Here is a 14,025-nt window from a genome sequence, read left to right as displayed (position 1 = left end):
TGTGGTTTTTTTTTAATGATTTTCTTGCTTTATTTTATCTGCTGTTTGACTGGTTTTAATTATTATATTGGTTTCACTTGCTTTATAACTAGGATTTTCTGTGAAAACAGTTCATATGGCATGGTAACTCTCATGCTGTTTAGCATCTCTAAGCATGTATCTATTGAGAATGGTGCATCAAGCAATATGCACTTGGCATATGAACAAATTGTGTGTGTCATTCTGCTTTATGAATAATGTATTTGGAGACAAGACTTTTTCAGTCCATTGTGTAAAATGATTTTTGTTTCCTTGTCATAATAAATGTATAAATTGTATTATTTAAGTAACTGTTCTAAAAGGTGTTCGCCATTACTATCAAGTGGGCCATACGGATCAATTACATATATTTCCTGTAGTTTAATTTTGACAATAAATATATTCAGTGTGACCCCCCTAACATTTGAAGGTGTATAAATATATTCATAATTAAACCAGTTTCTTTGCCTATAGGGCATTAGTAACCCAGCACTTGACAGTTTTTTGAGTGCTCAACAAGCATCTTGCACTATCATTGTATGTTTACTACTGGCTTCAACAAGAATTCTTATATACGATGTAATCAAAAAGTCATCTAGCCAATGTCCATTTATTAGATAAAAATATGATGTTTTTCTATATTTATCCTTACCACCAAAATATTACCAGTATCTTGCATATCCTCCGCCATTGTGTCATACTTTTTCTTTCCAATTGCTATTACAATTTTATTTTTTACCACAACTATTTATATCATTATCAGAACTACGTTTAAATTTAATATCGGACGATGTATATTTACTCTGAGTTATTCTGTCATAAAATGCAATGCATTCCTCTGCCTCACAACAGTCAGTGTGAAGTTCACTAAAAGTACAAAATGATTTATTCTGTTGGCTGCACATGGATGTGAGCTCCCACTTCCCAACATTTTAATATAAGTCTTCTACTGTACGTTTCCGGAACTAACAAATTTACAAACAACAATGGTCTTCGTTGAAAATACAGTTCTTTCACCTATAAAAATTCGAAATTCATCAACAACCGTGGAAAGATCTAGATTTGCTGTTAGTTAGAAGTCAGTTTTTTTTTGTGTGTGAAGTATTATTGTTCGACCTACTTGTAAAAGAAAGGTAAGGTTCTGAACTAGGTTACTGTAATTAGTAATTGGCAGTCCTACCATAATTATGATTTCCATATTTTGAAATTGTCGGCTAACTATTAAATGTCATCTATCACAAATTGTATTCCCTGCATGCATGTTTCATACTACATAAGTGGTTTAGATGGAAACTCAATATTTTTACTGTGGTTAGTGACTTAATTAGTGTCTGCTTACAAATAGGGAAGTTCTACCATAATTATGATTTCCATATTTAAAAATTGTCTACTAATTATCAAATATCACCTATCACAAATTGTAGTCCATGCATGTATGTTTCATACCATATAAGTGGTTTAGGTGCATGCTAAATATTTTTTACAGGAATTAGTGTCTTAATTAGTTAGTGTCTGCTAGTAGACAGGGCAGTCGTACCATAATTATGAAATTGTCTGTTAATTATTAAATGCCACCCATCACAAATTGTAGTCAATGCATGTATGTTTCATACCACACTCAATATTTTTATTAAAATATTAGGAATAGTGTTTATATACACGCACATAGAAATACACTTTCGGAGGGAGTGAATACATTTGTTAAAATTGCTCTGTTTAAGGTAGAGATGCAGTTTACCTGACAGGTATTTTAATTAGTTAATTAGGAAACCAAGATGACCTCCCTTGTCCACAAAACTATATATTTTCGGAAAGCTTATTTTATGAATTTTAAAATTTTGTTAGTATTTTTTTTATATGGTCAATGTAGTTTGAAATATGTACAAAAATGTGCTTTTTTGGTCAAAAGTGATTTAAAAAAAAATATCTTCTAAACCATGCTTCTGTTTCCTGTCAAAATTGGTTTATGGGTACATCTGTTTACTATGAAGAAAGTGCCGTCTTGAAAACTGTCTACCAGTGGTCAATTTTGCAGGGCAGCAGCTCAAATTTCACTACTTCAAGTTTATGCATAAATTAACATCCAGGCTAGTTGTCTGTACGATTGTTGTAACACTGTTCAACCGAAAACAATGTCCCGACGGCGTTTTGAAGATAAACACATTGTCAATCATTTGTGAAAATTTCAAAACAAAAGGTCAAAGCGTCTAAGCTATTTTTTTTAAGTTCTGGGATGTGCACACAAACAATTCACTCAGTAAGAAGTTTGCTAATGCTCATAATTAAAATGGCTGTAACAGTTCAAAATTTAAATGTATTATTGTTTTGTTAAAAGTTAAATATAGTGCATACTATGGAGATCCCGTAATTTCTTTTTTTCACCAAGTTTCTTTTTTATTATTTATGTACAGCCTTGCTAAATCTTGCTAAGCATTCAAAAGAAAGAATGTTTGCACCTGTTATCTATATTTTAAAATCGTTTTTTGAATATGTTCCACTATTCACAATTCTACAAAATTTTCACAGTCTATAGCCAAGATTGTTTGGATAATAAAAAGCAAAAAAAATCACTCCCAAGTGTCCACGAACCTGCATCTCTACCTTAAATGTATATTATGCATTCACATTAATATATTGAAGTTAAACCATGATTAGTTGATGCAAACCGATATGATCAACTTTGATTCAAATCATTGTTATGCATGAACGACTGTGGCTGCCAGTGTGTCTGCTAGCTTCCACTGACCGCTAGGAGTGTCTGCTTGCTTCAGCGGAGTCGATTTCACGCATTACGCGGGATCTCGTGTCGAACGGGAAAAAAAGGTCTAGTAATTATCGCTTGAGACTTCAAAGGCAAGTACCATATTCACTGTTATCATACCAGCTTGTCTTGAAAACAACAAATTAGTCTCAAAAAAGAACGTTTTGAGAACCTTGGGAGTGAACAAACTATCGTGTAACCCCTCAAAGGGGAAGTCCCGAGAAAGAAAGGTCACACAGAGGCTGATCACACCAGTCTAATAACCATTTGAATGTGTCGCTGAAGTGCTCCACTACGTTACATTGAACTTAACTGGCAAAAAGACGCAATGAGTCAGTCAATATCGACGAAAATATCTATATAGAGGTATCTGTCCTCGTCATTTTCATAGTTGTCGTTGTTGCTTAAATATGGCGGCCATTGTAGCCAAGCTCGGGACTCTCCACATGTACTACAATAAGGAGTATAGGGAAAGACATATTATTTAAAAAAATATGCGTCTTTTAGTTACCCCCATAGATTAGTCACAAAAAAGAACGGTTCTAACACCTTGTGTGTGTATCTTCTCAAAAGTTTGTCTTTTATCTACCCCTTCCTGTATAGAGTTATTATTATCAACGACCTTCATTACCTATTTACAGAATGAATTGCGCCGCTCATAACCTTATGTATACTGATGTTAAGCATACATTAAGGAAGGTCATTAGTGCGGAAGTCCAAAAGAGGGACTTAAGTATCTTGGGCATATCTATACCTAGACGTGCATATAGTTGCTTATTTATTTATTTTCAATAAAATAAAAGAAAAAAATAAACAAGGAACTGTATGCAAGTCTATCCTATCCCGATATTTTGCACATAGCTGGTACTTGGCACATACGCATTGATTGTGTGTTCTGATCAAAGGTGGTTGAGTGATAGCATCTACAAATACACTAAACTTGACATGACAAGCACACTTAGACTGATTTGCGTCACATTCAGTATGAAGGTTGTACATGTTGAGTGCCTGATTTATGTCTTATGTTTTATTGATATCATTATTGGTATCCATTTTATATTTAATTCTTTCGCAATACGTATTCTATGATTGCCATCATATAAGTACGCATGTCCAGTGTCACGTTTAACTAAGAGTGCCTGGTGTCTGCTCATTAGCCAATGGATTTCAGTGTCCTTATTAGTCAAGTATTAGCTAATTGCTTACGGTATACAGTTACTAACCGTGAGAATATATACAGTAGCAGAGTATTAATAAACCAATGGCTCTCGGTGTACTTATTACTAGAATATTAATCAATGGTGTACAATGTACTCATCAACCAAGTATTAACCATTGGCTTTAATGTACATTTTAGCTAAATATTAACTGTTGGCTCTCAGTGTACTTATTAGTAGAATATTAGTCAATGGCTTTCAGTGTACTCGTCAACCAAGCATTAACCTTTGGCGCCCAGTGTACTTATTAGTAGAATATTAGTCAATGGCTTTCAATGTACTCATCAACCAAGTATTAACCATTGGCTTTAATGTACTTTTTAGCTAAATATTAACCGTTGGCTCTCAGTGTACTTATTAGTGGAATATTAGTCAATGGCTTTCAGTGTACTCATCAACCAAGCATTAACCATTGGCGCCCAGTGTACTTATTAGTAGAATATTAGTCAATGGCTTCCAATGTACTCATCAACGAAGTATTAACCATTGGCTTTAATATTCTTTTTAGCTGAATATTAACCATTGGCGCCCAGTGTACTCATTAGTAGAATATTAGTCATTGGCTTTCAATGTACTCATCAACCAAGTATTAACCATTGGCTTTAATGTACTTTTTAGCTGAATATTAACCATTGGCTCTCAGTGTACTTATTAGTAGAGTATTAATCAATGGCTTTCAATGTAATCATCAACCAAGTATTAACCATTGGCGCCCAGTGTACTTATTCGAAGAATATTAGTCAATGGCGTTCAATGTACTCATCAACGAAGTATTAACCATTGGCTTTAATATTATTTTTAGCTGAATATTAACCATTGGCTCTCAGTGTACTTATTAGTAGAATATTAGTCAATGGCTTTCAAAGTACTCATCAACCAAGTATTAACCATTGGCTTTAATATTCTTTTTAGCTGAATATTAACCATTGGCGCCCAGTGTACTCATTAGTAGAATATTAGTCATTGACTTTCAATGTACTTATCAACCAAGTATTAACCATTGGCTTTAATGTACTTTTTAGCTGAATATTAACCATTGGCTCTCAGTGTACTCATTAGTAGAATATTAGTCATTGGCTTTCAATGTACTCATCAACCAAGTATTAACCATTGGCTTTAATGTACTTTTTAGCTGAATATTAACCATTGGCGGCCAGTGTACTTATTAGTAGAATATTAGTCATTGGCTTTCAATGTACTCATCAACCAAGTATTAACCATTGGCTTTAATATTCTTTTTAGCTGAATATTAGCCATTGGCTCTCAGTGTAATCATTAGTAGAATATTAGTCAATGGCTTTCAGTGTACTCATCAACCAAGTATTAACCATTGGCTTTAATATTCTTTTTAGCTGAATATTAACCATTGGCTCTCAGTGTACTCATTAGTAGAATATTAGTCAATGGCTTTCAATGTACTCATCAACCAAGTATTAACCATTGGCTTTAATGTACTTTTTAGCTGAATATTAGCCATTGGCTCTCAGTGTACTTATTAGTAGAATATTAATCAATGGCTTTCAATGTACTCATCAACCAAGTATTAACCATTGGCTTTAATATTCTTTTTAGCTGAATATTAACCATTGGCTCCCAGTGTACTGATTAGTAGAGTATTAACCATTGGCTTTATTGTATTTTTTAGCTGAATATTAACCATTGGCGGCAAGTGTATTTATTAGTAGAATATTAGTCATTGGCTTTCAATGTACTCATCAACCAAGTATTAACCATTGGCTTTAATATTCTTTTTAGCTGAATATTAACCATTGGCTCTCAATGTACTCATTAGTAGAATATTAGTCAATGGCCTTCAATGTAATCATCAACCAAGTATTAACCATTGGCGCCCAGTGTACTTATTCGAAGAATATTAGTCAATGGCGTTCAATGTACTCATCAACGAAGTATTAACCATTGGCTTTAATATTATTTTTAGCTGAATATTAACCATTGGCTCTCAGTGTACTTATTAGTAGAATATTAGTCAATGGCTTTCAAAGTACTCATCAACCAAGTATTAACCATTGGCTTTAATATTCTTTTTAGCTGAATATTAACCATTGGCGCCCAGTGTACTCATTAGTAGAATATTAGTCATTGACTTTCAATGTACTTATCAACCAAGTATTAACCATTGGCTTTAATGTACTTTTTAGCTGAATATTAACCATTGGCTCTCAGTGTACTCATTAGTAGAATATTAGTCATTGGCTTTCAATGTACTCATCAACCAAGTATTAACCATTGGCTTTAATGTACTTTTTAGCTGAATATTAACCATTGGCGGCCAGTGTACTTATTAGTAGAATATTAGTCATTGGCTTTCAATGTACTCATCAACCAAGTATTAACCATTGGCTTTAATATTCTTTTTAGCTGAATATTAGCCATTGGCTCTCAGTGTAATCATTAGTAGAATATTAGTCAATGGCTTTCAGTGTACTCATCAACCAAGTATTAACCATTGGCTTTAATATTCTTTTTAGCTGAATATTAACCATTGGCTCTCAGTGTACTCATTAGTAGAATATTAGTCAATGGCTTTCAATGTACTCATCAACCAAGTATTAACCATTGGCTTTAATGTACTTTTTAGCTGAATATTAGCCATTGGCTCTCAGTGTACTTATTAGTAGAATATTAATCAATGGCTTTCAATGTACTCATCAACCAAGTATTAACCATTGGCTTTAATATTCTTTTTAGCTGAATATTAACCATTGGCTCCCAGTGTACTGATTAGTAGAGTATTAACCATTGGCTTTATTGTATTTTTTAGCTGAATATTAACCATTGGCGGCAAGTGTATTTATTAGTAGAATATTAGTCATTGGCTTTCAATGTACTCATCAACCAAGTATTAACCATTGGCTTTAATATTCTTTTTAGCTGAATATTAACCATTGGCTCTCAATGTACTCATTAGTAGAATATTAGTCAATGGCCTTCAATGTACTCATCAACCAAGTATTAACCATTGGCTTTAATATTCTTTTTAGCTGAATATTAACCATTGGCGCCCAGTGTACTCATTAGTAGAATATTAGTCAATGGCTTTCAATGTACTCATCAACCAAATATTAACCATTAGCTTTAATGTACTTTTTAGCTGAATATTAACCATTGGCTCCCAGTGTACTGATTAGTAGAATATTAGTCAATGGCTTTCAATGTACTCATCAACCAAGTATTAACCATTGGCTTTAATATTCTTTTTAGCTGAATATTAACCATTGGCGCCCAGTGTACTCATTAGTAGAATATTAGTCAATGGCTTTCAATGTACTCATCAACCAAGTATTAACCATTGGCTTTAATATTCTTTTTAGCTGAATATTAACCATTGGCGCCCAGTGTACTCATTAGTAGAATATTAGTCAATGGCTTTCAATGTACTCATCAACCAAGTATTAACCATTGGCTTTAATATTCTTTTAAGCTGAATATTAACCATTGGCGCCCAGTGTACTCATTAGTAGAATATTAGTCAATGGCTTTCAATGTACTCATCAACCAAATATTAACCATTAGCTTTAATGTACTTTTTAGCTGAATATTAACCATTGGCTCCCAGTGTACTGATTAGTAGAATATTAGTCAATGGCTTTCAATGTACTCATCAACCAAGTATTAACCATTGGCTTTAATATTCTTTTTAGCTGAATATTAACCATTGGCTCTCAGTGCACTTATTACTAGAATATTAATCAATGGTTTTCAATTTACTTATCAATCAAGTATTAACCATTGGCTTTAATGTACTTTTTAGCTGAATATTAACCATTGGCTCCCAGTGTACTGATTAGTAGAATATTAGTCAATGGCTTTCAATGTACTCATCAACCAAGTATTAACCATTGGCTTTAATGTACTTTTTAGCTGAATATTAACCATTGGCGCCCAGTGTACTCATTAGTAGAATATTAGTCAATGGCTTTCAATGTACTCATCAACCAAGTATTAACCATTGGCTTTAATATTCTTTTTAGCTGAATATTAACCATTGGCGCCCAGTGTACTCATTAGTAGAATATTAGTCAATGGCTTTCAGTGTACTCATCAACCAAGTATTAACCATTGGCTTTAATATTCTTTTTAGCTGAATATTAACCATTGGCTCTCAGTGTACTCATTAGTAGAATATTAGTCAATGGCTTTCAATGTACTCATCAACCAAGTATTAACCATTGGCTTTAATGTACTTTTCAGCTGAATATTAGCCATTGGCTCTCAGTGTACTTATTAGTAGAATATTAATCAATGGCTTTCAATGTACTCATCAACCAAGTATTAACCATTGGCTTTAATATTCTTTTTAGCTGAATATTAACCATTGGCTCCCAGTGTACTGATTAGTAGAATATTAGTCAATGGCTTTCAATGTACTCATCAACCAAGTATTAACCATTGGCTTTACTATTCTTTTTAGCTGAATATTAACCATTGGCGCCCAGTGTACTCATTAGTAGAATATTAGTCATTGACTTTCAATGTACTCATCAACCAAGTATTAACCATTGGCTTTAATATTCTTTTTAGCTGAATATTAACCATTGGCGCCCAGTGTACTCATTAGTAGAATATTAGTCAATGGCTTTCAATGTACTCATCAACCAAGTATTAACCATTGGCTTTAATATTCTTTTTAGCTGAATATTAACCATTGGCGCCCAGTGTACTCATTAGTAGAATATTAGTCAATGGCTTTCAATGTACTCATCAACCAAGTATTAACCATTGGCTTTAATATTCTTTTAAGCTGAATATTAACCATTGGCGCCCAGTGTACTCATTAGTAGAATATTAGTCAATGGCTTTCAATGTACTCATCAACCAAATATTAACCATTAGCTTTAATGTACTTTTTAGCTGAATATTAACCATTGGCTCCCAGTGTACTGATTAGTAGAATATTAGTCAATGGCTTTCAATGTACTCATCAACCAAGTATTAACCATTGGCTTTAATATTCTTTTAAGCTGAATATTAACCATTGGCGCCCAGTGTACTCATTAGTAGAATATTAGTCAATGGCTTTCAATGTACTCATCAACCAAATATTAACCATTAGCTTTAATGTACTTTTTAGCTGAATATTAACCATTGGCTCCCAGTGTACTGATTAGTAGAATATTAGTCAATGGCTTTCAATGTACTCATCAACCAAGTATTAACCATTGGCTTTAATATTCTTTTTAGCTGAATATTAACCATTGGCTCTCAGTGTACTCATTAGTAGAATATTAGTCAATGGCCTTCAATGTACTCATCAACCAAGTATTAACCATTGGCTTTAATATTCTTTTTAGCTGAATATTAACCATTGGCGCCCAGTGTACTCATTAGTAGAATATTAGTCAATGGCTTTCAATGTACTCATCAACCAAATATTAACCATTGGCTTTAATGTACTTTTTAGCTGAATATTAACCATTGGCTCCCAGTGTACTGATTAGTAGAATATTAGTCAATGGCTTTCAATGTACTCATCAACCAAGTATTAACCATTGGCTTTAATATTCTTTTTAGCTGAATATTAACCATTGGCGCCCAGTGTACTCATTAGTAGAATATTAGTCAATGGCTTTCAATGTACTCATCAACCAAGTATTAACCATTGGCTTTAATATTCTTTTTAGCTGAATATTAACCATTGGCGCCCAGTGTACTCATTAGTAGAATATTAGTCAATGGCTTTCAATGTTTCAATGTACTCATCAACCAAATATTAACCATTAGCTTTAATGTACTTTTTAGCTGAATATTAACCATTGGCTCCCAGTGTACTGATTAGTAGAATATTAGTCAATGGCTTTCAATGTACTCATCAACCAAGTATTAACCATTGGCTTTAATATTCTTTTTAGCTGAATATTAACCATTGGCTCTCAGTGCACTGATTAGTAGAATATTAGTCATTGGCTTTCAATGTACCTTTCAACCAAGTATTAACCATTGGCTTTAATGTACTTTTTAGCTGAATATTAACCATTGGCTCTCAGTGTACTCATTAGTAGAATATTAGTCATTGGCTTTCAATGTACTCATCAACCAAGTATTAACCATTGGCTTTAATATTCTTTTTAGCTGAATAATAACCATTGGCTCTCAGTGTACTCATTAGTAGAATATTAGTTAATGGCTTTCAATGTGCTTATCAATCAATGTAACTGAATATTAACCATTGGCTCTCAGTGTACTCATTACCAAGTATCGGCCAATGGTTTTCAGTGTACTCATTACCAAGTATCGGCCAATGGCTTTAATGGTATTAATTAGGCAATGGCTTTCAGTGTACTATGACTTTACTAAAACCATTAGTCAAGTATTAGCCAATAGTAATGTACTCATTACCACATTATTTAACTAGTGATTTTCAGTGTACATAATAGTTAACTATTAGCTAATGGGTTTTAGTGTACTTATTAGCCATGCATTAGTCAATGGTATTCAGTGTATTCATTATCCAAATATAATTACACATATAGTTTACATTGTACCATTAAACTAGTACTGTTTCTTCTTTGATCGTTTTAATATTCGTTATAATTATTGTTGATGTTCATTATCGTACATGTACAGACTATGGAAAATCTACATAATTCTAATTTTTTTGTTTCAGGCATGCTGTTCACTTTTCCAAGCAACTAATCCAATGATTTCAATTTCTTCGTATGTCTAAATTTTACTGCGTGAAAACGTATTGAAACACAATCAGTATGGGTTGGAAGCGTGATCTAATTTACCTTTGTGCAAACATAGGTAAAGAAATCACAGAAATCGATCTTGAAAAAATGAAATACTTGTTGAAAGATAAAATACATGCAAGACCTTTAGAGCAATGTCACAATGTAAATGACATTTTTATAAAGCTATACCAGATGGGGTCTATTAATGACAGTCAAATTGGTCTAATTTTCCAAATTCTTGAATTAATCGAACAGCAAAGTCTGATAAAAGTAATCGAAAAAAGCGAGTTTTACAAAAACCATCCTGATTGCAGGTCTTTCACGCAATACGACGAACCGATTTCAGCACATCGTATACTCTTATATTCCGTTGCTGCTAAGCTTAGAAAAGCTGATTTTGAACAGCTTAAGTTCCTGTGGAGAGATCAATTGTCGGCGCAGATGATGGATTCAAAATCCGTCTGGACTATCTTCCGTACCCTGGAACAAAGAGGTGTGATATCTGAAGACAATTTGATGAAAAGCCCCGGATTATGTGAGAAACTAAATCTCATGGGAAGAGACGATTTAGTTGAACTCATTTCAAGTAAGTCTCTATATGTCAACAGTAAATAATTTACAGACAAAAATATTACAAGTCTGCGTGGAAAATACATGTATATATTGTTGTCTGAAAGAATTCATTATATACATAACGTGAGCGTGAAAAATTGTATATAGCGTAAATATTGACAATTATTTAGATACAATTTGAGTATGCTGTTTTTATAATTTGCAAATAATATTTATCTTACAATTGAACAAATGAAAATTAGTTATACATAATGTTGACAGTACAATTTATTTATATATACTGGAAGCAAAATTGTATATAAATAAGTAATGCAGTCTGTTTTATTATATAACATATAAATTTAGGGTTACTTAGTATGTTATACTAATCATTTGTAATAACATTTTATTATAATGTATATATTACAAATAATTTGTTTATTACAACAACATGTCAAATTCTTTAAGTATAATATATTGGAAGCAAGTATATAGTATGTAATCTTAATATAATATGCGCTATCTTGTATTAAATACAAATAAGTTTAATAATTCACTTTATTATATATAAACAACTTGTTTATATTAATAAATGCACAAAACGCCACCCCATTGAGAGTACATTTATGTAATTAGACCATAACCATGAACCTACTAACATATGTATTGACTGTACATCACTGTCTTTATTGAATAACAATAATCACCTGTTTATGTTTGTAATTGACATTTGACATCTACTTCAATTATTCAAACTTTCTGAAAACACTAGTTCTAGCACGTTAGTTGACTGCTGCAACAGTATTTTGTCTAAAATATGTCAATGTATTTTGTGACATAGATAGCAATGGTCCACACATTTACAGTATTGCAGTTTGTCTAATGTAAATTCAGGTCGTTTATGGATCGGATATTCAGATTTCTATGTTTTTTGCACTATGATTTAATTTTCGGTGTTGTTCACAAAAATTACATTAAAACATATGGTCACAAAACTACTTTTAGTGTAAAACATGCTATAAACCACGAGAACAGAGATGTTTCAGCCATTTAACGTTGGTATGGTTGGTGGCATGTAGTGAAAAACAGTATGTATAAGATGGGCAATTCCTGATAATAATTTTCATAATAATGCCCTTATATGAATTCCTATTAAAAAATTGTTTCAGAAATTATCATTTTTAGCAGTTTGTAACACAATCGTCTCTAAAACTATGATTTGTACCATGTAAAAAACATTAAAAAGCTATGGCATATATCCACATGTATAACTAAATAGCACTTTTTGAAACAAAATATTGTGATAACATGGTCAACCTATTAACCGTAGGATTACGACTCTAATAATTGTTTTCTTCTAAGTGGATATATCCCCAATAACCCCCACCCCTCTCTTTTTTTTTTGCAGAAAACACTTCCCAAAAGCCCAGCGATGGTCAATTAGCTTGTGGAATAGAAGAAGAAGGCAAAATGGATTATACATGCAGTGATGACTCGCTGTAATAAAGTCTCTTGTATACAGCTTTCTAGTAGTGTGATATCATAAACATTAAAATGCGTAGCAACCCAGCGATGTTTAAGGGGCATGTTGGAGCCAAGACAATCTCTCCTTGTTACAAAAACTAGGACTGGTGTCAGCCAGTGAATTAAAAAATAAGAAAAATGAACAAAAGGGCATTTACCTAAAAATCGTAGGCGAAAGAGTATTTATCACTTCAGTAAGTGAAGGTAAATTGTGTGAAGATCTATAAATGAATCATGAATTGGAAACAAATGTATGATACAAATGACAACCGTTGGGGTTAATCCTTAAGGTTAGTGGCACCCCAGCAAGCTTTGTATGATTATTTCGAAGCTGGGGGAATCACTGCTGGTGAACTTAATTTATCGGGAAACATGTATACTTCTCAAACGTGAAAAGCCAAATTTAATAGGTTTTGTATCCTTTATTAAGCAAATTTATTACTGTGAAAATATCAATGGGGAAAAATAACAAATTAGGCTTGCACTTTAAGAAATGGGTTCCTATAATAACAGATGCGAGATAAAACTTTGTATTTAACATGGAAATTACAGTAATATGTACTTACAGGTGTTGCTTGATTTCTGTACTTAATCTGTATACGGAACATGTAATTTGTCAGATAATCTGTAATGTACTTATTAGAAACTGTAGAAATTTGCCCAATAAAACTTCTTTAAAATAAAAAACAAAAAATTACAACTTGGGATAGAAGAACATGATGTAAAAGATACATTAATGCCGAGCTATGATGACTCGCTGTGATTCCGTTAACCGATTCATTAAAAGAAGCTCTTAGATCTAGAAAATTACATTAGAAAAATGGAAAAAAAAACATGAAAATTTACAATAATGTGTCCAATTAAGCATTCAATTGTATACAGACTTACCAATGATAATGTTAATACACGTTCTACGAGGCATTGTATAGAACATCGTTAATTTCCTTTAATGTTTGCCTCCTGTCCCTGTAAACTTTAGTAAACCTGAGAATCATGGTGAATATTTTCTCTACTGGTATACTGTCGGCATTATACACTGGGCATTATATTTAAAAACTTCAACCAGAAAATAAAATTCATTCTGATGTGACCTTGGTTGAATAAGTGCCAATGAATTTTTGCAATGACGCTAAATTGTAATGCATGAATTGTAAGGCTTGTCATGCTGAGAAACGATTTCTACACAATGCCTCATATTGTAATAATTTTAACCTATTGAAACATTTTTAATTGTATATAATAAAGATGATTTTTAATGCAA

The 14,025-nt window shown here is 32.5% G+C and overlaps 1 protein-coding gene across 1 annotated transcript; it reads left to right on the top strand.

Moving 5' to 3' along the window:
• The first annotated feature begins 2,775 nt into the window (after positions 1-2,775).
• LOC144351875 (caspase-8-like) lies at positions 2,776-14,025 on the top strand. Its single transcript, XM_085502410.1, has 3 exons — positions 2,776-2,871; positions 10,622-11,274; positions 12,649-14,025. The coding sequence occupies exons 2-3, from the start codon at positions 10,719-10,721 to the stop codon at positions 12,741-12,743; spliced, it is 651 nt and encodes a 216-aa protein (XP_085358536.1). The 5' UTR covers positions 2,776-2,871; positions 10,622-10,718; the 3' UTR covers positions 12,744-14,025.

The sequence above is a fragment of the Saccoglossus kowalevskii genome, chromosome 8 (genome assembly GCF_978046115.1).
Source record: "Saccoglossus kowalevskii chromosome 8, keSacKowa6.1, whole genome shotgun sequence".
NCBI lineage: Eukaryota > Metazoa > Hemichordata > Enteropneusta > Harrimaniidae > Saccoglossus > Saccoglossus kowalevskii.
The sequence above is the reverse complement of the archived record's forward strand: the minus strand, read 5'-3'. Positions and strand labels throughout refer to the sequence as shown.